Genomic DNA, 20,198 nt, shown 5'->3' on the forward strand with positions numbered 1-20,198 from the left:
GGAGAGGGAGACAGAGACAGAAACATGAATGATGAGAGTCATTGATCCGATGCCTCCTGCACGCCCCCTACTGGGGATCGAGCCCACAACCGGGGCATGTGCCCTTGACTGGAATCGAACCAGGAACCCTTCAGTTCCGCAGGCCGACGCTCTGTCCACTGAGCCAAACCAGCCAGGGCTCCTTACAATATTATTGACTGCATTTCCTGTGTTCTACTTCACACCCCGTGACTGGTTTTATGACTGGAAACATGTCATCTTGATCCTGCTGCCTGGAAGCCAGATCAGGTTCTCCCCAGAGCCGCGCCAGGGGCCCTGCCTGGGGTCTCAGTCCCTTTCCCCCAGGGGCGCCCCCTTCAGGACGGGATGCGAAGCGCAGGGAGGCGCGAGGGAAGCTGTGGTTTCCAGTCAGCCTGTGGCTGCAGATAAATGAATTCACCTCTCTGAGCCTCCGATATCTCCACAATGGAGATCCGGTTCATCACACACCGCAGTTGTCGGAGGAGATAGCTGTACGTCATTGGCTCACCATGTGGTGCACAGGAGGTGCTTACAAAGATGAGCCTCCTGCCCGGGCTGGGTTGGCTCAGTGGATAGAGAGTCAGCCTGCAGCCTGCAGCCTGCAGACTGAAGGGTTGCGGGTTCAATTCCGATCAAGGGCGCATGCTCCGGTTGCAGGCTTGATTCCTGGTCTGGGCAACCGATAGGTGTGATATTTCTGTCTCTCCACCTCCTTTCCACTCTCTCTAAAAGTCAATGGAAAGACCTCCTCAGGGGAAGATTAACAACAAAAACCCACGAATTTCCTTTCCTCCCTTCCTCCTGTTATGACACTGCCACTTATGTATAGTTTGTGAGCAGACCAAAAAAACCCCACAAATGTTTGACCTGCTTTTTACCCATATTTTCCTCGGCTTTACTTACAACCTCTTCTGCTTTATTCCTACGTTTTCCTGCTCTTCCTGTCTGTGTAACATCACTTGTTTTTTATTGTTAACCCTCAATGAGGATATTTTTTTCCATTAATTTTTTAAAATATATTTTTATTGATTTCAGAGAGGGAGGGAGAGGGAGAGAGAGAAACATCAATGATGAAAGAGAATCATTGATTGGCTGCCTCCTGCACGCCCCCCACTGTGGATCGAGCCCGCCATCCAGGCATGTGCCCTTGACTGGATTCGAACCCGGGACCCTTGAGTCCGCAGGTTGATGCTCTATCCACTGAGCCAAACCAGCTAGGGCTAATTTTTTTTTTTTTTTTTAGAGAGAGTGGAAGGGAGGGGGAGCGAGAGAAAAACATCAATGTGAAAGAGATACATGGATTGGTTGCCTCCTGCACGTGCCCTGACTGGAGCCAGGATCAAACCTACAAACCAAACACCTGCCCTTGACAGGGAATCGAACCCGCAACTCTTCAGTGCATGGGCCGATGCTCTAACCACTGAGCACACTGGCCAGGGAGCTCTTTTTTTTCTTTCTTTCTTTTTTTTTTTTTGTTTTGTTAATCCTCACATGAGGATTTCTTTCCATTGATTTTTTAGAGACAGTGGAAGCGAGAGGAAGAGACGGAGAGAAACACTGATGTGAGAGAGACACATCGATTGGTTGCCTCCTGCATGCACCCTGACGAGGGCCAGGGAACCTGCAACCGAGGTACGTGCCCTTGACTGGAATCGAACCCTGGACCCTTCCGTCCACGGCCGACGCTCTATCCACGGAGCCAAACCAGCTAGGCCTAAGGCAAAGGCCAGCGTCCCTCCTGGGCTCCCCCGTTTTCTGCGTGACTCTTAACCATCCCCCAAGAGGACTGTCCATGAAGCAATCACCACCGTGACCCCGGGGAAGGGACCTGCTCTGCAGCGAGAAACAGACGCCTCTCGCTCTCCCGTCACACGCTGGCCGGTTGGGAGCACGCTGTCCGTTTCCTCCTGGTTCCACGTGGCCGGCGTTCCCGCTCCCAAGCCCCCAAGCGTTTGCTCTTCCCACACGTCTACCCCCAGCCCCCGTGCCGCCTCCTGGCCCTGGAACCTTCCCCCGGGCCCTGCGGCGGGTCACGCTGGCCTGGGCTACGCTTGACCCCTTTTTGCAACTCTGCTTCTGGTTCCTCTTCTGCAGAACTGCGTGGGCGAGTTTATTTTAGATGCAGATCTGCACACTTTTCCTGCCAAGGGCCAGACGCTTGAATATCTTAGGCTCTGCAGCTGCATGAGATCAGCCACAGAGGACGCTACAGAAAAGCAGGGGCTGGGCGCGGCTGGGCTCTAAGAGAACTTTATTAGTGACACTTACATTTGAATTTCATATGTTCACGCATCACAAAACATTCTCTTGACTCTTCCCCCATTTATTTTTAATAAAACATGTGGGTTTTTTATTATTATTATTATTGATTTTGGAGAGGAAGGAAGAGAGGAGAGAGAGAGAGAGGAAACTGAAACATCAATGATGAGAGAGACTCATCGATCATTGGCTGCCCCCTGCACACACACACACACCCCCCCCCCCCCCACCAGGGACCAAGCCCACAACCTGGGCCTGGGCCCCGACCAGGAATCGAACCGTGACCTCCTGGTTCATAGGTTGACGCCCAACCACGGAGCCACATCAGCCGGGCAACGCTTTCCCCCATTTAAAACTTGGCTCTCGAGTGGTATGAAAATAGACTTGGGGCCAGGCTTGGCCTGTGAGGTTAGCTCGCTTGCCTCAGGGAGACACTGCCGAACCATTTTCCAAGGTTCTCCCACCTCGGAGAAAAGTGGGACTGGGAGGCATCGGGGAGGGTGGTGCCTGGGCCTCTGAGACAAAAAGTTTATCCCTGTCCTCCGAATAGTGTACCCAGAGAAGGTCCCTCCGGAGGGAGCGGTCCGGCTGTTGAACGCCAGGCCTGCGATGGGACGGCCCATCCTTGGAGGAGTCAAAAGAAGAAAGAGAGCGAGGCCTTGTCCTCTTCTCCATCAGCCTGGATCCCCATCCCGCCACCCAGGGCACCATCAGCGGAACCTGATTTCGGCATATTCCGAGTTGGTGTCCTGGGCCTCCTGGGCCTCCTGTGGCCGGAGGCCGGGGAAGCTGAGGGCAGCATAATGGATCTCCTGTTGGCTGTTCCTTGATTCTGGGGCAGGAGGGGACATTTTCCGTCTCGGGGAGTTAGCAGCTGCAGGAGGGGCCATGGAAGGGCTGCTGGGCTTGGCCTTTGGATTCCGAGCCTAACGGGGAAATGACCATCATTCATTCATTCATTCATTCATTCATTCAGCAAATACTTGTGGGTACCACGTGGGAGGCACTGATGGAGGAACTGGGGTTACATCAGGGAGTCAAACAAAGTCTCCGTTCCCACTGAGCCCACATTCCATCTCAGGACAGAAACAATGAACAAATGTCTGTAGTCTAAGCCACTCAGCCTGTGGCCCTTTGCTGAGGCTGCCCTCGCAGACTCACACAGGTCGGCTCCTGTAACCACCAGCAGGAGACAGATGGCTCTAACCCAACAGACACCGGGCCCTAACCCCAGGCAGGCCATGATCTGTTCTCCAGCTCTACAAGTTCATCCCTTCAAGAGTGTTATATACGTGGAATCATGTGCATGTGACCCTTAGAGACTGGCATGGAAAAAAATGGTTTGGCCCTACGCTCTAGTTAACTGGTTGGCAGCAAGTATCACTCGTGTGTTCCTGCCTTTTGATTGTATTCAAGGGGGTTGGTGGACCCATTTGGGCTTTAAATGGATGTGATGTGCAGAGAAATAGATTGAGGGTGTGGGAGCAGAGAGGACCCACAGAAGGTGGTGGTGGTGTCCAGGTAAGTAGGAGGAGAAGTGGTTTGAAGGGATTTTGCTGATGGATTGATTGGGGGAGGGAGTGGAGGGTTTGATGGAGAAGAGAGGCGTGAAAGGTGACTGAGGCTTTAGGCCTGAGCAGCTGGGAAGATGTGCTATTTGCTGTGATGGGGAGGATGGAGTAGATGCGCAAGTGGTGTAGTTACTCCTAAGCTTGCCTTTGGACAGGCTACGTTTGAGGTGCCTGCTAGACATCCCAGGGAGATGCTGCCTCGAGAGTTGCCCAAGAGTCTAAGGTTCAGGGGAGAGTCTAGAGTTCAAGGGTAAGTGTAGGGTTCAGGGGTGAGTCTAGAGTTAAGGGGTGAGTCTAGGGTTCAGGGGTGAGTCTAGAGTTCAGGGGTGAGTCTAGGATTCAGGGGTGAGTCTAGAGTTCAGGGGTAAGTGTAGGGTTCAGGGGCGAGTCTAGAGTTCAGAAGTGAGTCTAGAGTTCAGGGGTGAGTCTAGGGTTCAGGGTTGAGTCTAGAGTTCAGGGATGAGTCTAGGGCTCAGGGGTGAGTCTAGGGTTCAGGGGTGAGTCTACTATTCCCCCCATTTTAAAGTTCAAGAAAAGGCTCAGAGAAGTTACGTGACTTGCCCAAGAACACACAGCGATGAACGCAGGTCTGAACCCAGCTGTTAGTCACCAGGACACACTGCCTCTCAGGAATGCTAATAATATTACATCATCTATATACATAAAAGGCAAATATGCAAAGTGTCCCCTTGGGAGTCCCACCTGGAGAAGGGGGGTTCTATTGCTCACCAGAGGGTGGCGCAGAACAAATGAAGGCCCCAGCCAGCAGCGGCCAGGCCTATGGACCCTACAGGTGCACAAATTTCATGCACCGGGCCTCTAGTCCTCTCTAATAAAAGGATAATATGCAAATTAACCATCACTCTGCTACATAAGCCACACCCACCAGCCAATCAGGACGAGTATGCAAATTAACCCCAGCTAAGATGGCTACTATTGGGTTTCCCTGGCAACAGAAGAAGCTAAGCCTTCCACACACTCTGGCGGGCCCAGGCCTCCACTCAAGGATAAAAAGTTTCAATTGTAGAAGGTAAATAAATTCCAGATACCAGGGCCTCTGCTTGGGTCACCAGCAGCGTGGCTGGCCTGCAAACCACCATAGGCCCCTTGCTCAGGCCTCTCCATGCCCCAAGGGAACCCCACCCTGATCCAGGACACCCTTCAGGGCAAACCAGCTGGCCCCCACCCACGCACCAGGCCTCTATCCTCCTATCTAATAAAAGAGTAATATGCAGATTGACCATCAATCCAACACACAATATGGCTGCCCCCATGTGGTCAAATATCCTGCCCTTATGTGGACACAAGATGGCCACCACAAGATGGCCAGCAGGGGAGGGCAGTTGGGAGGCACCAGGCCTGCAAGGGAGGGCAGTTGGAGGCAATCAACCCTGCAGGGGATGGCAGTTAGGGGTGACCAGGCTGGCAGAGGAGGGAAGTTGGGGGCAAACAGGCTGGCAGGGGAGCAGTTAGACATCAATCAGGCTGGCATGGGAGTGGTTAGGGGGTGATCAGGCTGGCAGGCAGAAGCGATTTAGGGGCAATCAGGAAGGCAGGCAGGCGAGCAATTGGGAGCCAGCAGTCCTGGATTGTGAGAGGGATGTCCGACTGCCCGTTTAGGCCCGATCCCAGTGGGATTGGGCCTAAACGGGCAGTCGGACATCTGTCGAGGGGTCCCAGATTGGAGAGGGTGTAGGCTGGGCTGAGGGACAGCCCCCCCTCCGTGCACGAATTTCGTGCACCGGGCCTCTAGTTAATTATAACCAGTAATGTCCTTGGTGGTGGTAATAACGGCATAGCTGCTACCTACTGAGCAAGGTCACGCTTTGACTCCTCAGACCAACTCTCAAGGGAAACGGAGGGAGACGGGGTGGCTCCGAGGGAGCCGGCGATTGTGGCCAAGGCCTCATAGGCAGTAAGCGCCAGAGTCAGGCTTTGAATCCAACAACCATGCCTTTCCCACCTCCATGTCCCAGGGGCGCGGGGCGGGCGCAGGGCGGCGAGGGGGCTGCGCGCCCGGGCCACTCACCAGGCCGCGGGCCTTGGGGACCACGTTGATGTAATCCAGGATGGTGCTCCTCCGGGTGAGCCTGGACCTCCACGTCTCTGTCCGCCCGGGAGTCTCTGCCGGAGTCTCCGCCGCCGCCTCCTCCGGGGTCTGGGTCTTCCTCAGAGTCTTCACGCTGAGGAGACGCCCCGCCCGCCTTGGTGTGCGCCCCGGCACCTCCCGCCCCGGGTCCCCGCACCCCCGCTCCCGCTCCTAACTCACATGGCCAGGGTGAGGCAGAGGCAGAGGGCGAGCAGGGTGGTGACGCCGGTGCCCAGAGCTACTCCTTTAGAGAATCCTTTCGCGATGAGTTCCTTCTCTTCTGCGCGTGGAAACGGCCAGGCGTCCCTGAGCCCCTCCCACCCCCACGCGGGTCCCCCCGCCCGCCTCCCTCCGCCACCGGCTCGCAGGCCTCCAGCTCCCGTTCCTGACCTGCAACCCCTTTCGCTCTTTTCCTTTAAAACCCCCGGCCCAGGCTTTGTACCTTCCCCTCGGACCCCCCTTCACCTCCCCAGCTCCATCTCCAACCACAGGACTCCGCCCCCGCCCCACCCAGGCCCCGCCTCCAGGGCCCCCCAGCAGGCCCTGACCTGGCAGCAGCAGGACAGAGGCGCTCTGGGCCCCGTGCACATTCCGGGCCTCGCAGCTGAGTCTGAGGTCAGGGCTGAGCCCATCATTGAGCCTCAGGGAGCTGTTGGTCCAGGGCCCCGCTGAGCTGGAGGTGACCGCGTGGGAGGCGTTGCCATGGTTCCCCTCCAGCAGCCCCGCCCCCAGCCGCCAGCGCAGGGAGGGGGCCGGCTGGGCCCTGGAGGAGCAGCTGCAGTGCAGACCCTGGTCCTCCCAGGAGCAGGAGGGTCCCAGCAGCTGCGGGGGGTCTGTGGGGAGCGAGGAGCAGGGTCAGCGGTGCCTCTGCCCTGCCAGGACCCAGGGGTGCTGCCCCCCCCCCCCTGGCGCCCCATCCCCCACTCACAGTGCACGGAGAGGCGCAGCGAGACGCTGAGGGCGCCCAGCGGGTTCTGAGCGCGGCAAATGAATTCGCCTTCGTGTTCCGTTCGCACGCCTGGCAGCTCCAGGACCCCGGGGTCTGAGGGCTGGGAGGGGCTCAGGGTCTGTGGCCCCCGGGCCCAGCTCAGCGAGGCTGGGGGGTTGCTGTGGGTGACGCAGCGCAGGCGCAGGCTTTGGCCCTCCAGGACCGGGAGGGACGCGCCGCTCCCGAGCGTCTCCAGGACTAGGCGAGAGGAGGGGCGGGACAGACACACCGCTGAGGACACTGGGACCCTTCGCGGGCGCACACCCCAGACGCCCGGGCCCCCACTGGGCGCCGAGAGGCCTCTGTCCACTTTTCCTACCTGTCCCATTTGCTCGGGAGACGGTCACGGTCAGGTTCTCCGGGGCATCTGAAACAGACACAGCACCAGCTCCAGGCGGGCCGGGGCCTCGCTCTGGGCCAAGGGTCCTGCGGACCAATGACTGTGGCAGGCAGGGGAGGAGGGTTGCATCACCCACCCACCGACACAAAGCACCCAAGGAAATGGGTGGGTAAGAAGGGTGGCTCCCTGCCAGGCCGGGGTGGCTCAGTGGTTGAGTATTGACCTAGGAACCAGCCTGACCTGCCCTAGCTCAGTGGTCGGCAAACCGCGGCTCGCGAGCCACATGCGGCTCTTCGGCCCCTTGAGTGTGACTCTTCCACAAAATACCACGTGCGGGCGCGCGCGTACAGTGCGATGGAAACTTCGTGGCCCATGCCCAGAAGTCGGTTTTCGGCTCGCAAAAGAAATCTCAATCATTGTCCTGTTGATATTTGGCTCTGTTGACTAGTGAGTTTGCCGACCACTGCCCTAGCTGGTTTGGCTCGGTGGATAGAGCGTCCGTCTTGGGGACTGAAAGGTCCCAGGTTCGATTCTGGTCAAGGGCACATGCCTAGGCTGTAGGCTGGATCCCCAGTAGGGGGCGTGCAGGAGGCAACTGATCAATGAGTCACCCTCATCATTGATGTTTCTATCTCTCTCTCCCTCTCCCTTCCTCTCTGAAATCAATAATTTTTTTTTAAGAAAAGAAGGGTGGGTCCCTGTGATATTGTGATTTATAATGTATATTGTATAGATATTTGGTCTTGGTCCCCATTCCTGGCACAGAGCTCCTGAAAGTCTCCGTGTTTCTAAGCGATGAGTGTGATAAAGGCATCTTGATATTCGTAACAAACGCTTTGCCCCTGCACCCGAGTTTAGGTTAATGAGGTGACTTTGGGAAAGCACCTCAAGAGGGGGGCTGGTTGCCAGGGAAACCAGTCAGGCCGGGATTTGCAGACCCACGCCCTGACTTCCCAAAGCGGGAGGGGCTGGAGGTTGAGTTCCATCACCAATGGCCAAGGCTTTAGTCATTACATCAGGCCTGTGTAATGAAGGCTCCATAAACACCCAAAAGTGGGGGAGGGGGAGGAGTGAGGGGAGAGCTTCTTCAGGGTTGGTGAGCACGTGGAGATTTGGGGAGGGTGGCGACAGCGAGGGCGTGAAGCTCCCAGCCCTTCCCCTGTGCCTGACCCTCCCACCTGCTGCTCCTGCCTTATAGCCTTTCATTCCAGACCAAGCGGTGAGTGTGTTTCTCCTGAGTTCTGGGAGCTGCTCTATCTAGCCAGTTAGTGGCCCCTGAGGAGGGGGTCGTGGGAAGCTCCCCCCTACAGCCTCTGCTCTACAGTCAGCAGCACAGGCGGCAGCCGGACTTGCTATGGTGTCCGAGGCGGGGCCGTCCTGTGGGACTGAGCCCTTCACCCGCGGCACCTGCACCTCCGGGCGCAGAGGGTCAGAACTGAGCTGAACTGCCGGGCACCCAGCTGGTGTCAGAGACTTGCTTGGCGGTGGGAGGAAAAAAACACCCGCCTCGGAATTGGAACCAGCATCGGGAGTCCCACAGGCCCGGGTTCCAGCTCCGTGGAGCTCTGGGACCCCGGCCCGGCCCCGGCCCCCGCCCCTCGCCTCCCTCCCCGAAGCCAGGCCGCGGGCACACTCACAGCGCACGGAGAGGCTCAGGGTGCGGCTCCGGAGGCCAAGCCGGTTCTCGGCGCGGCAGGAGTAGCTCCCTGCGTCCCCGGGCCGCGCCCCGGGCAGCACCAGCTCCAGGCCCCCGGGCCCCGCGGGGTTGGACCAGGAGAGGACTCTGTCCCCCAGGGCCCAGCTCAGGTTGGCGGGGGGCCGGCTGTCCGCAGCACAGAGCAGCCGCAGGGGCTGGCCCTTCCGGGCTTGCAGGTGTGGGCTGTCCGCCTGGAGCTCCAGGGCTGCGGGAGGGAGAGGGAGAGAGAGAGAGACCCAGCCGGGGGCTCAGGGGCTGAGCATCAACCTATGAGCCAGGAGGTCCCGGTTTGATCCCCAGTCAGGGCAATGCCCGGGTTGATGCCCAGGTTGCGGGTTCGATTCCCAGTGTGGGGCATGCGGGAGGCAGCCGATCAATGATTCTCTTTCATCGTTGATGTTTCCTTTTTTTTATTTTTATATATGTTATTGATTTTTACAGAGAGGAAGGGAGAGGGATAGAGAGTTAGAAACATCGATGACAGAGAAACATCGATCAGCTGCCTCCTGCACACCCCTCACCGGGGATGTGCCCGCAACCAAGGTACATGCCCTTGACCGGAATCGAACCTGGGACCCCTCAGTCCGCAGGTCGACGCTCTATCCACTGAGCCAAACCGGTTTCGGCTGTTTCCTTTTTTTAAAATATAGTTTTTTATTGATTTCATAGAGGAGGGAGAGAGAGAGAGAGAGAAAGAGAGAGAGAAACATTAACGATGAGAGAGAATCATTGATCAGCTGCCTCCTGCACACCCCCTACTGGGAATCCAGCCCACAACCCAGGCATGTGCCCTGATCTGGGATCAAACCGTGACCTCCTGGTTCATAGGTCGACGCTCAACCACTGAGCCACCGCGGCCCGGCTCCTCCTTGATGTTTCTAACTCTCTCTCCCTCTCCCTTCCTCTCTGAAATCAATAGGAATCTATTAAAAAGAGAGCGAGCGAGAGGGAGGAGCCCCATTCCCCCCACTCCTGCCATCCGTTCACCCTCCAAAGAGGACCGGCCCAGCCCCGGCCCACCCTGCCGAGCCTCAGTACCTGGTCCGTTGTCCCAGGAAATGCTGATGACCGGGACTTCGGGGGCATCTGCAACGAGATCGTGAGCCGGCATTGGGGAGGAACCTTTGTTTTCCCACGGCCACAGCGAGCCCACCATTGGGGACAGACAGTGTGGCCATCCTCGGTGAAGACAAGTGACCGAGGAGTGACAGGCACGCCTGAGGACGGAGGACCACACGGCATCGCTTCCCCTCCTGTCCTCCTAGCTCAGGACCCTACCCCTTCCCCTCTGTTACCCCCCCCCAGCCACCCAGAGCCACCCAGGGCGCCACGTCCCCACCTCCCCACCCACCGGGCCTGCTGGCCACCCCGATGTCCCCCACCCGACTCACAGGCCACGTTCAGCCGGACGCTGCGTTCGGAGCTCAGGCCCTGCGTGGAGAAGCTCGCGCGACAGGTGAGGTGGGTGTCGTGGTCCTGCCGTCCGGGCGTGAAGGTGAGAACTGAGACGTAGCCCCTTGTCACCCCGATTTCCTGGGGGGAGAGGGCAGCCCCCGTCCAGGAGAGGGTAGGGGCTGGACATTGTTCCGAGGAAAACTTAAACGCACAGACGGCTGTGGCCTGGCGCCCAGGCTCCAGGGTCTCGGGGACGTAGACGGCTGGCTCCGGGGTCGGGGCTGGGATGAGAGCGGGCACTTCAGGGGGCGCCCCCCGGCCCATGCCCCACGGCCCTCCCAGCATGAGAGACGGGGGTGGGGGGCGGGGGGGAGGAGGGGGATGGCAGGGGGAGTTCCCACCCCATTCCAGCCGGCTCCATACCTGTCACATTCAGAAAGAACTTATTGTTCACAAAGCTGTATCGCAGGGCAGGGCCGCCCTCGACCCGAAAGAAATACAGCCCACGGTCTTCCATCCTGGCATCCGTGAGCAGCAAGGAGCAGCCGCCGTCCCCGGGGCTGCCCACGAGCTGGAAGCGGCCCTTGTCCTTCCAATGCACCCTCCGGGACTGGTTGGTTGTGGCCACGGGAGAACCGCTGAGGGCGTCGGCACCATCTCTGAACCAGTGGCCTTGCACCGGGGCCACCTTGGTGTTGATCTCCCGAGGGTAGGAGAAGGAGCAGGGCACCCTCACACACAGGCCCCGCGGCACCGTCACCACCGTCTCCACCGTCAGCCGGTAGTCTTTATCCCGATCCTTCGCCTTTTTGAGGCCCCAACCCTCGGCCCACTCGGCGCCCCACAGCACCCCGAAGAGCAGCGGCAGGAGCATGTCTGCCCCGGAGACACTGGGCCCTGCCCTGAGACAGGCTCATCCCCCGGCGGCGCTCTGGCTGAGACGGGCAGGGACAGAAGAGGAAGCCCGGGGCCGGCAGGCGGAAGTGGGGCCTTGGGGACTGATGCATGAAATGAGCTTCTCCTCGGAGACCCCGGGGATCTCCCTTTCTCCCCACTCCCCCACCCCACCTGGCCCCCTGGACGCTCTGTCTGTGCTTCCTTAGTGGGGCCGGCGGCTGCCTGGCATTGGGCTGGCTCAGCGGGTCCTTCCCGGGTCATCTATGTGGGAGGGCGTGGGAGGCCTGTGTCCAGCCCTGGGGCCTGGCTGTGGGTGGGTGGAAGGTGGGGGCTCCCCTGCTGGCCCCGGGTCATCGCCGAAGCAGAAGTGAAAGCTCACCGTGGGCCCTTCTTATGGGGGGGCCCCCCGGTGATGAGGCAGCTGAGGCCGCGTGCAGGGGAGGGTAGGTTGGTGGGGGTGGGGAGCAGGCCCCTTCTTGGCAGCTACCATGCAAGGTGCCCAGTGAATTTCACTTTCAGATAAACAAGGAATCTCTTTGTTTAGTAATAAGCACGTCCCAAATATTGCCCAGGTACCGTGGTCGGCAAACCGCGGCTCGCGAGCCACAGGCGGCTCTTTGGCCCCTTGAGTGTGGCTCTTCCACAAAATACCACGGCCTGGGCGAGTCTATTTTGAAGAAGTGGCGTTAATAGAAGTTTAAGTTTAAGAAATGTGGCTCTCAAAAGAAATTTCAGCCCAAACCGGTTTGGCTCAGTGAATAGAGCGTCGGCCTGCGGACTGAAAGGTCCCAGGTTCGATTCCGGTCAAGGGCATGTACCTTGGTTGCGGGCACATCCCCAGTAGGAGGTGTGCAGGAGGCAGCTGATCGATGTTTCTCTCTCATCGATGTTTCTAACTCTCTATCCCTCTCTCTTCCTCTCTGTAAAAAATCAATAAAATATATTTAAAAAAAAAAAAAAGAAATTTCAGCCAAAACCGGTTTGGCTCAGTGGATAGAGCATCGGCCTGCGGACTGAGGGGTCCCAGGTTCGATTCCGGTCAAGGGCATGTACCTTGGTTGCGGGGCGTGTGCAGGAGGCAGCTGATCGATGTTTCTCTCTCATCGATGTTTCTAACTCTCTATCCCTCTCCCTTCCTCTCTGTAAAATAATCAATAAAATCTATTTTTAAAAAAAGTTTAAAAGAAATTTCAATCGTTGTACTGTTGATATTTGTTTGGCTCTGTTGACTAATGAGTTTGCCGACCACTGGCCCAGGACATACTTATCCTAAAATGACACATTGATATCTGAAATTCAAATTGAAGTGGGTGCCTTCTGTTTTTTTAAATATATTTTTATTGATTTTAGAGAGGAAGGGAGAGGGAGAGAGAGAGACAGAAACATCAACGATGAGGGAGAATCATTAATCGGCTGCCTCCTGCACGCCCCCTCCTGGGGATCCAGCCCGCAACCTGGTCACGTGCCCTTGACCGGAATAGAACCATGACCTCCTGGTTTATAGGTCAACGCTCAACCACCGAGCCACAGCAGCCAGGCATGTTTGTATTTGCTAAATCTGGCAACTGCAGACTGGTCTCAGGGGCACCCCATCATCTTTCTTGGGGGTGGGGGCTCACTGACCCTGGTCCCCCAGGATCACCCACCCACAAGACCTGAGTCCACTTCCCATCTCCTCCTCCTCTTCTGCCATGCAATCGGGAGACCCCTACCTGGAACACCTGTTGTGACGAGGACACCTGCACCCAGAGGTGAGGCCGAGGGTGGGAGGTGCCGGCCGTGTAAGGGGCATGGGAGGTGTGAAGGGAGTGGGATAAACTCCCCCACATGTTGTCTCCCTGCCCCGGCTCTTCTTCTTCTTCAGACGAGTCTGTTTGGGTTGTGTAGAGACCCTGCGTGTGTCCGCTCAACCTCGTGTCCTGGGCCCTCGGGTGTGGCGGGTGCCACACGGCGGACGGGCGACGTGCAGGTAAGTCAGACACACCCTGTCTGGCCTCGAGGGGACTGCGTTTGGTAGATGAAGATGCTTAGAAACAGCCAAGTATTAAAGTGTTCGTAAGTGTCCCTCTAAACCCCCACGCTGGGACGAATGTCGGGGAAGGGCCAGGGGGTGGAGGGGTTTCTTCTTCCCTGTGAAGTCAGGAAGGTGTCCTGTGCTGCCCCCAGGGGGCGCTGCATGCCACCCGCACACATTGATCCCCCGCCCCGGGGGGAGCCCCAGGCCCCAGGATCTGGGGATCACAGCGCTGGAGAGTTGCAGTTCCGCAGGGAGTACTTTCCCAGGGTCTGGACACGTTGGCAAATTTTTTAAAAAATATATTTTATTGATTTTTTTTTACAAAGAGGAAGGGAGAGGGATAGAGAGCTAGAAACATCGATGAGAGAGAAACATCGATCAGCTGCCTCCTGCACACCTCCTACTGGCGATGTGCCCGCAACCAAGGTACATGCCCTTGACCGGAATCGAACCCGGGACCCTTGAGACCGTAGGCCGACGCTCTGTCCACTGAGCCAAACCGGGAAGGGCACGTTTGCAAATTTTGCTCTTCCAAAAATGCTGCATTCGTTCTCATTGCCCCTGCAAATGATGACAGGGCCCCTGTCATTGTTCCTCGATGGGACCGGGTCTCAGATCAAACACTGTCACCACCCCCACCTGACGTGGCCCCCTGCAGACCCACCCGCCTCCAAATGTGAAACATTTCCATATCACCCCACTCTCAAAGCCTCGTTCTAAAACCACAGCCACCCGCTGCACTCACCATGTAACGTCTACTTGGAAAAACAGCCACCACGTGTCCCCGTGTGTCTGGGTGCCTCGGGGCTGCTCTCACAGAACACCGCGGCCTGGGTGGCTCAACCAGCAAACGTTCATTTCTCTCCGTCCCGGAGGCTGGAGGGCGTGGGCAGCTTCGTGTCTGAGAGAGCCCCCCTCCTGGTTCACAGATTCCGTCCTCACCTGGTGGAGGGGGCAGATCTCTGTGGGGTCTCTTAAATAGGGCCACCAGTGTTTTTTTAAAAAGAAAAAATATTTTTATTGATTTCAGAGAGGAAGAGAGAAGGAGAGAAACATCGACGATGAGAATCATTGATCGGCCGCCTCTTGCACGCCCCCCTACTGGGGATCAAGCCCACAACCCAGGCATGTGCTCTTGACCGGAATCAAACCTGGGACCCTTCAGTCCCCAGGCTGAGCCAAACCAGCTCGGGCAAGGCCACCATTCTTTGAAGGCTTCATCCTCATGACATAGTCACCTCCCAAAGGCCCCGCCTCCTAATATTAAAACAGCTAGAGGCCCGATGCACGAAATTTGTGTAAGGGTAGGCCTTCACAGCCCAGGCTGCCTCCTGGCTACAGCTGCCTCCTGGCCCGGCTGCCTTGAGGCCCCGCACCGCCCCCTGCCCGCACCAACCTTGGCCTGGTGCTGCCCGCATCTGCCGCCACCCCCCCCCCCCCCCGCCCAGTTCCCCCATTCCCTGGAGCCCCCCCCCCCACATCGATCACCCCACAGAGGGTGGCCTGGGCCTTCCTCTGAAGGGGCCTATCTCCCCCACCCCCCTTATTGATCGCCTGCAGAGGGTGGCTTGGGTCTCCCTCTTTGGGGCAATCACAGAGCCCCCTGATTGATCGCCCTGCTGGCCTGGGCCACCCTCTTCAGGGCAATTGTGGGGCAATGGTGGGCCCCCTCACCAATTGCATCGCACCCGCCTTGGCTGGCCTGGTGCCAGTGCGTGTCATAGGGTGGTCTCCCGGACGGTCATTCTGCTGTTCGGCCGTTTGGTCGATTTGTATATTACACTTTTATTATTATAGATGAGGGTTAGATTTCAACATATAGTTTTTGTGGAGTCACAGCCTATAGTATGTGGGGCCATTCAGGTCACATCTTTTCTTTGTCTTGGTTGGAGGTCATGTAATTGGCATGAGCTCTGTAGTGGGCCTTCACCCTTTCTCCTCAAAACAACTATTACAGCCCTGGTGGGTTTGGCTCAGTGGATAGAGCCTTGGCCTGCGGACTGGAGGGTCCCGGGTTCGGTTTTGGGATGGAGCCCCAGTAGGGGGCATGCAGGAGGCAGCCAATCAATGATTCGCTCTCATCATTGATGTTTCTAACTCTCTCTCCCTCTCCCTTCCTCTCTGAAATCAATAAAAATATATATATTTTTAAAAACAACTATTACAAGGCAAGGAGGTGAGTCAGATACTGTAGGAGAATAACCTGGTTCACTCTAATTTCCAGGAAAGGAAAAAATTTGCAAGTTCCCTACTTTGTGATCAGTTATAATTGCTAATTACTGGTAGGTGTTGACACTCAGTGTGAAATATTATTTTTTCCAAAAGTAAATACCAATTAAAAAAATATTTTTATTGGTTTTACAGAGAGGAAGGGAGAGGAATAGAGAGTTAGAAACAGCGATCGGCTGCCTCCTGCACACTCCCTACTGGGGATGGAGCCCGCAACCAAGGTCCATGCCCCTGATCAGAATCGAACCCGTGATCCTTCCGTCCACAGACCGACGCTCTATCCACTGAGCCAAACCAGTTAGGGCAGTGGTCGGCAAACTCATTAGTCAACAGAGACAAATATCAACAGCACAACGATTGAAATTTCTTTTGAGAGCCACATTTTTTACACTTAAACTTCTTCTAACGCCACTTCTTCAAAATAGACTCGCCCAGGCCGTGGTATTTTGTGGAAGAGCCACACTCAAGGGGCCAAAGAGCCGCATGTGGCTCGCGAGCCGCGGTTTGCCGACCACAGGGTTAGGGCAATACCAATTTTTTTTGTTACAACCTAAGGATGTCTGGGATCTGATCCCTGTTGGACTTCTCCAACCTCCTAACATTTTACTCCATTACTTTACAAGATTACGCCTTCAGAAAGACTAACGCAGCCCCTGCCGACACCCCCAGTCAGCCCCGATGGTGTCCTATTGAACATGAACAATATCACAGGATGTCACACCGGACGAGGCAAACTGTGACTGTGGTGGAACAAGACGACTCCAGTCACGTCTCAGACACAAGCAAGAACTTGTCAAAGCCACCAAAGGGGCGCACACCCCTCTTTCTAGGGTTACAGGAATGACTGCTGATTATGGAACAACTCCAGCATTAGTCGCTGCTATGGATTGAACATTGTGCTTGTGCGCACACACACACACACACACACACACACACACACATCCATATGTTGAAGCTCTAACCTTAATGTGAGGGCCTTGGGGGTGGGGCCTTCAGAGCTAATTAGGTCACGAGGTGGAGCTCGCATGAACGAATTTAGTGCCCTTATCAAAGGGACCTCAGAAAGCATCCTCACGCCTTCTCCAGGTAAGGACACGTTGAGAACACGTTGCCTACGAACCACACATTGGCACCTTCTCAGACACCTAATCTGCCCGTGCCGTGATCTTGAACTTTTCAGCCTCAGAACTGTGAGTGAAAAAGAAGGAAACATTATCCATCACTGATTGGCTGCCTGCTGCATGCCCCCAACTGGGGATCCAGCCCACAACCTAGGCATGTGCCCTGACTGGGAATCAAACCAGTGACCTCTTGGTTCATGGGTCAACACTCAACCACTGAGCCACACTGGCCGGGCAGAAAACATATAATTTTACACATGAAACACAAACAGGGAAAATCCATGATCCTTGAGAGAATAAAAAAAAACACAAGATGAGATTTATAATCACCCCATTGTTCTGCTAGAAGGTAGTTTTCAATGGCGCGCGCACACACACACACACACACACACACACACACAAAGACTGAAATTTCACTGATTGAAGAGTCAAAAACTGGACATTAAGAAGACCGTCATGGCTAAAATGTGTACATCAGAATTTTAGGCAGGAAACAGCATGGCAGAAAGAGGGTTCAAGGTTGAGTTGTTTGCAAAATAACTAATGACATGTGCAAACCCCATGAAGCCAAACAAGAACAATTTCTAAAGAGAAAAAAAAATTACCAGAGCTATTAGATGGAAAATTCCCAGAGAACATAAAGTGCTTGGACTTGTGCATATTTCCTCCAGCTAGAGTGAAGACACATCCTTTAGTATATAGTATTCAATCAAATCTTCAAAAGTGAAAGAAAATTAGCACTAAAATAAAGGCTATACTAGACCTGTCTTTAAAAAGGAGGCTAATAATAAAAGAGCTGTAAAAATATTGGCACAATATGCAAGTCACTTGACTGCCTTCAAGAAAAATAACCAATGTTCTTTAAAGAAATACAACAAAACCAAGCATTCAACTACCTAAAAGTGACAATGTCCACCACCCAGTGAAAAATTACTAGACATATAAAGAAATATGAACCTGCAACACTTCATAAGAGAAAAACTTTTACTAGATGATGCTCAGACATGACAGAAATGGACTTCACACACAAAGACATTAAAATATTTCTTACAAATATGTTCTATATATTCAAGGATATAAAGGAAAACATTACCATAATAAGAGAAAAAATAAGATTAAAAACTAAAGAACTGTAACTTCTAGAGAAGAAAATACATTAATCTGAAATGCAAATGTCATTGAATGAAATTAACAGCAGGTTCGACATTGTAGAATAATCAATTAACTTGAAGATATACCAATATTTTCTGTTCTAATTGCAGAATAAAGAGGAAAAAATCGGGAGAAAGTTGCACAGATGTTCAAGGCCCTATGAAATAATAGGGGGCCATCTAGCATATGTAAAATTTTTGACCCAGAGAAGAAGGGAGTGAAAGAATAATAAATAAATAATATATTTGTTTATTAAATAAATAAATATTGGCTTCTATTTTTACAAATTGATCATAACTATAAATAGACAGATTCAAGATATTCAACAAACTCCCAACAGGATAACATCTCTCTCTATTTTCCTCTCTTTATTTTAAACACACATGCCAAGCAAATACACACACACACACACACACACACACACACACACACACCATACCAAGGCAGATATTAATCACATCACTTAAACCCAGTAAAAATTAGAAAATATTAAAACCATCCAGATATAAAGACAAACTGCAAACAAAAATAAAAATTACAACAGAATTCTCATTTTATATATATACTAGAGTCTCGGTGCACGAATTCAAGCACCGGTGGGGTCCCTCGGCCTGGCCTGCAGGGATTGGGCTAAAAATTGCTCTCTGACATCTCCTGAGGGGTCCCGGATTTCGAGAGGGTGCATACCAGGCTGAGGGACCCCACCAGTGCACGAATTCGTGCACCAGGTCTCTAGTATGCATATACTAATAAGATCTTTGGTTAATCTCTTCCTGCCCTCTCTCCTCCCCGCTCCCTCCTTCTCTCTGAGATTCATCAGTCTGTCCCATGTTTCCATACCTGTGGTTTCCACTCCTGTGTTGAACATCTGCCCCATGGTGGTGCACATCATAGCTACTGGTTGGACAGTTGAATGGTCAGCTGGTTGGCCAGTCGCTTAGGCTTTTATATATATAGATATGAAAACCAAAAGAAGTTGAAGAACTGAAAGGGAAAAAATATTTTCCTAGAATCCCTCCTTCAAGAAAAACATCTTTCCAAAGCTAATGTAAACAAATATTTTTCCAAAAAAGACCAGCTGGGAAAATTTATCACCAGCATATAAAAAGGTTTTCAGGTTAATGGAAAATGATAGGGAGAGGGAAATGAGAAATATGGTCAAAAGATACAAACTCCCAGTGGTAACATAAATAAGAACTAGGAATGTAATGGTCAACATGATGACTATAGCTAACACTGTTGTACATATATAGAAGAGCCATTAAGAGAGTAAATCCTGAATTCTCATCACAAAGAGAAAAATGTTTTTCCTTCCGTATGTTTTATTGCATCTATATGAGAAGATGGATGTTATCTGAACCTACTGTGGTAATCATTTCACAATATATGTGCCCTGGCTGGTTTGGCTCAGTGGATAGAGTGTCAGCCTGTGGACTGAAGGGTCCCAGGTTCAATTCCGGTAAAGGGCATATGCCCGGGTTGTGGACTCTATCCCCAGTAGGGGATGTGCAGGAGGCAGCCAATCAATAATTCTCTCTCATCATTGATGTTTCTATCTCTCTCCCTCTCCCTTCCTCTCTGAAATCAATAAAAATATATTAAACATATATATACATGTATATATATTTTAAACATATATATATATATACATTTATTTACATATATATATATAAATAAATAAAACTATCATGCTGGGTGCCTTAAACTTGTACACTGATGTATGTCAATTTCCAATAAAGCCAGAAAAGGGGGAACTGATACTACAGAGAAACTTGAATGAATACCCAAAAAATAAAGAGCAAATGAACATGTTACTATGTGTGTATAAATATTAAAAAGTTGATTTTTCTAATTTTAAAAAAATCACTTTAAAACTGTTTACAAATAATATATTATGAGATTTATAACAATAAATTATGGGGTTGAGTTATGGGCTTATCAGAACCACATTCAGGTAAGCACACAGAAGCAAAATATTACACAGAGTATAATGAACATTAACACGGACATCTCTGTCTCCTCACTTGCCCTCCATTCATTGAGAGAGAACTATCAGGAAGAGTCCTGGGAACCAGAGGGGAAGGGTTATTTCTGAATGGGACGCAGGACGGAGTCATCCAGCACCTCCTTGCTCCACAAAGCCGTGGGGCGTGGCTACCAGGATACAGTGGGTAGATGGACCCTCATCACCTGTCAGGGTGCTGGAGCCCAGACCTCAGCACCTCCCTGAGGAAGGGGCTCGGTCACTCCTCGCAGCCGTATCCCCAATGCGAGCCTCTACACCTGTGGGGGAAACAAGTTCTGAAATGACAGATCAGTTCCATGGAGGGTTTGCTCTGGAGAGAACAAGATGTGTGAAGCCACCATGGTGTCTCCAAAACCTTGGAGAAACCTCACCTGGTGGAGTAGATCCAGGCGAGCCC

The 20,198-nt window shown here is 53.5% G+C and overlaps 1 protein-coding gene across 2 annotated transcripts; it reads right to left on the reverse strand.

Annotated features, from left to right (window-relative positions):
* Positions 1 to 2,548: 2,548 nt before the first annotated feature.
* SIGLEC10 (sialic acid binding Ig like lectin 10) lies at positions 2,549 to 11,237 on the reverse strand. 2 transcript variants are annotated; one of them, XM_079800597.1, is made up of 10 exons: positions 10,783 to 11,237; positions 10,356 to 10,466; positions 10,003 to 10,050; positions 8,906 to 9,169; positions 7,248 to 7,295; positions 6,869 to 7,126; positions 6,489 to 6,773; positions 6,121 to 6,220; positions 5,881 to 6,034; positions 2,549 to 3,206 (listed from the first exon to the last, which is right to left on the reverse strand). In XM_079800597.1, exons 1-10 carry the CDS (start codon positions 11,231 to 11,233, stop codon positions 2,991 to 2,993), a joined length of 1,935 nt encoding a protein of 644 aa, XP_079656723.1. In that variant the 5' UTR covers positions 11,234 to 11,237; the 3' UTR covers positions 2,549 to 2,990. The 2 variants fall into 2 exon arrangements, with proteins under 2 accessions (XP_079656723.1, XP_079656722.1); XM_079800596.1 differs by having other exon boundaries at positions 10,356 to 10,640.
* Positions 11,238 to 20,198: the final 8,961 nt, after the last annotated feature.

The sequence above is a fragment of the Cnephaeus nilssonii genome (genome assembly GCF_951640355.1).
Source record: "Cnephaeus nilssonii genome assembly, chromosome: 20".
In the NCBI taxonomy this organism is placed as follows: Eukaryota; Metazoa; Chordata; class Mammalia; order Chiroptera; family Vespertilionidae; genus Cnephaeus; species Cnephaeus nilssonii.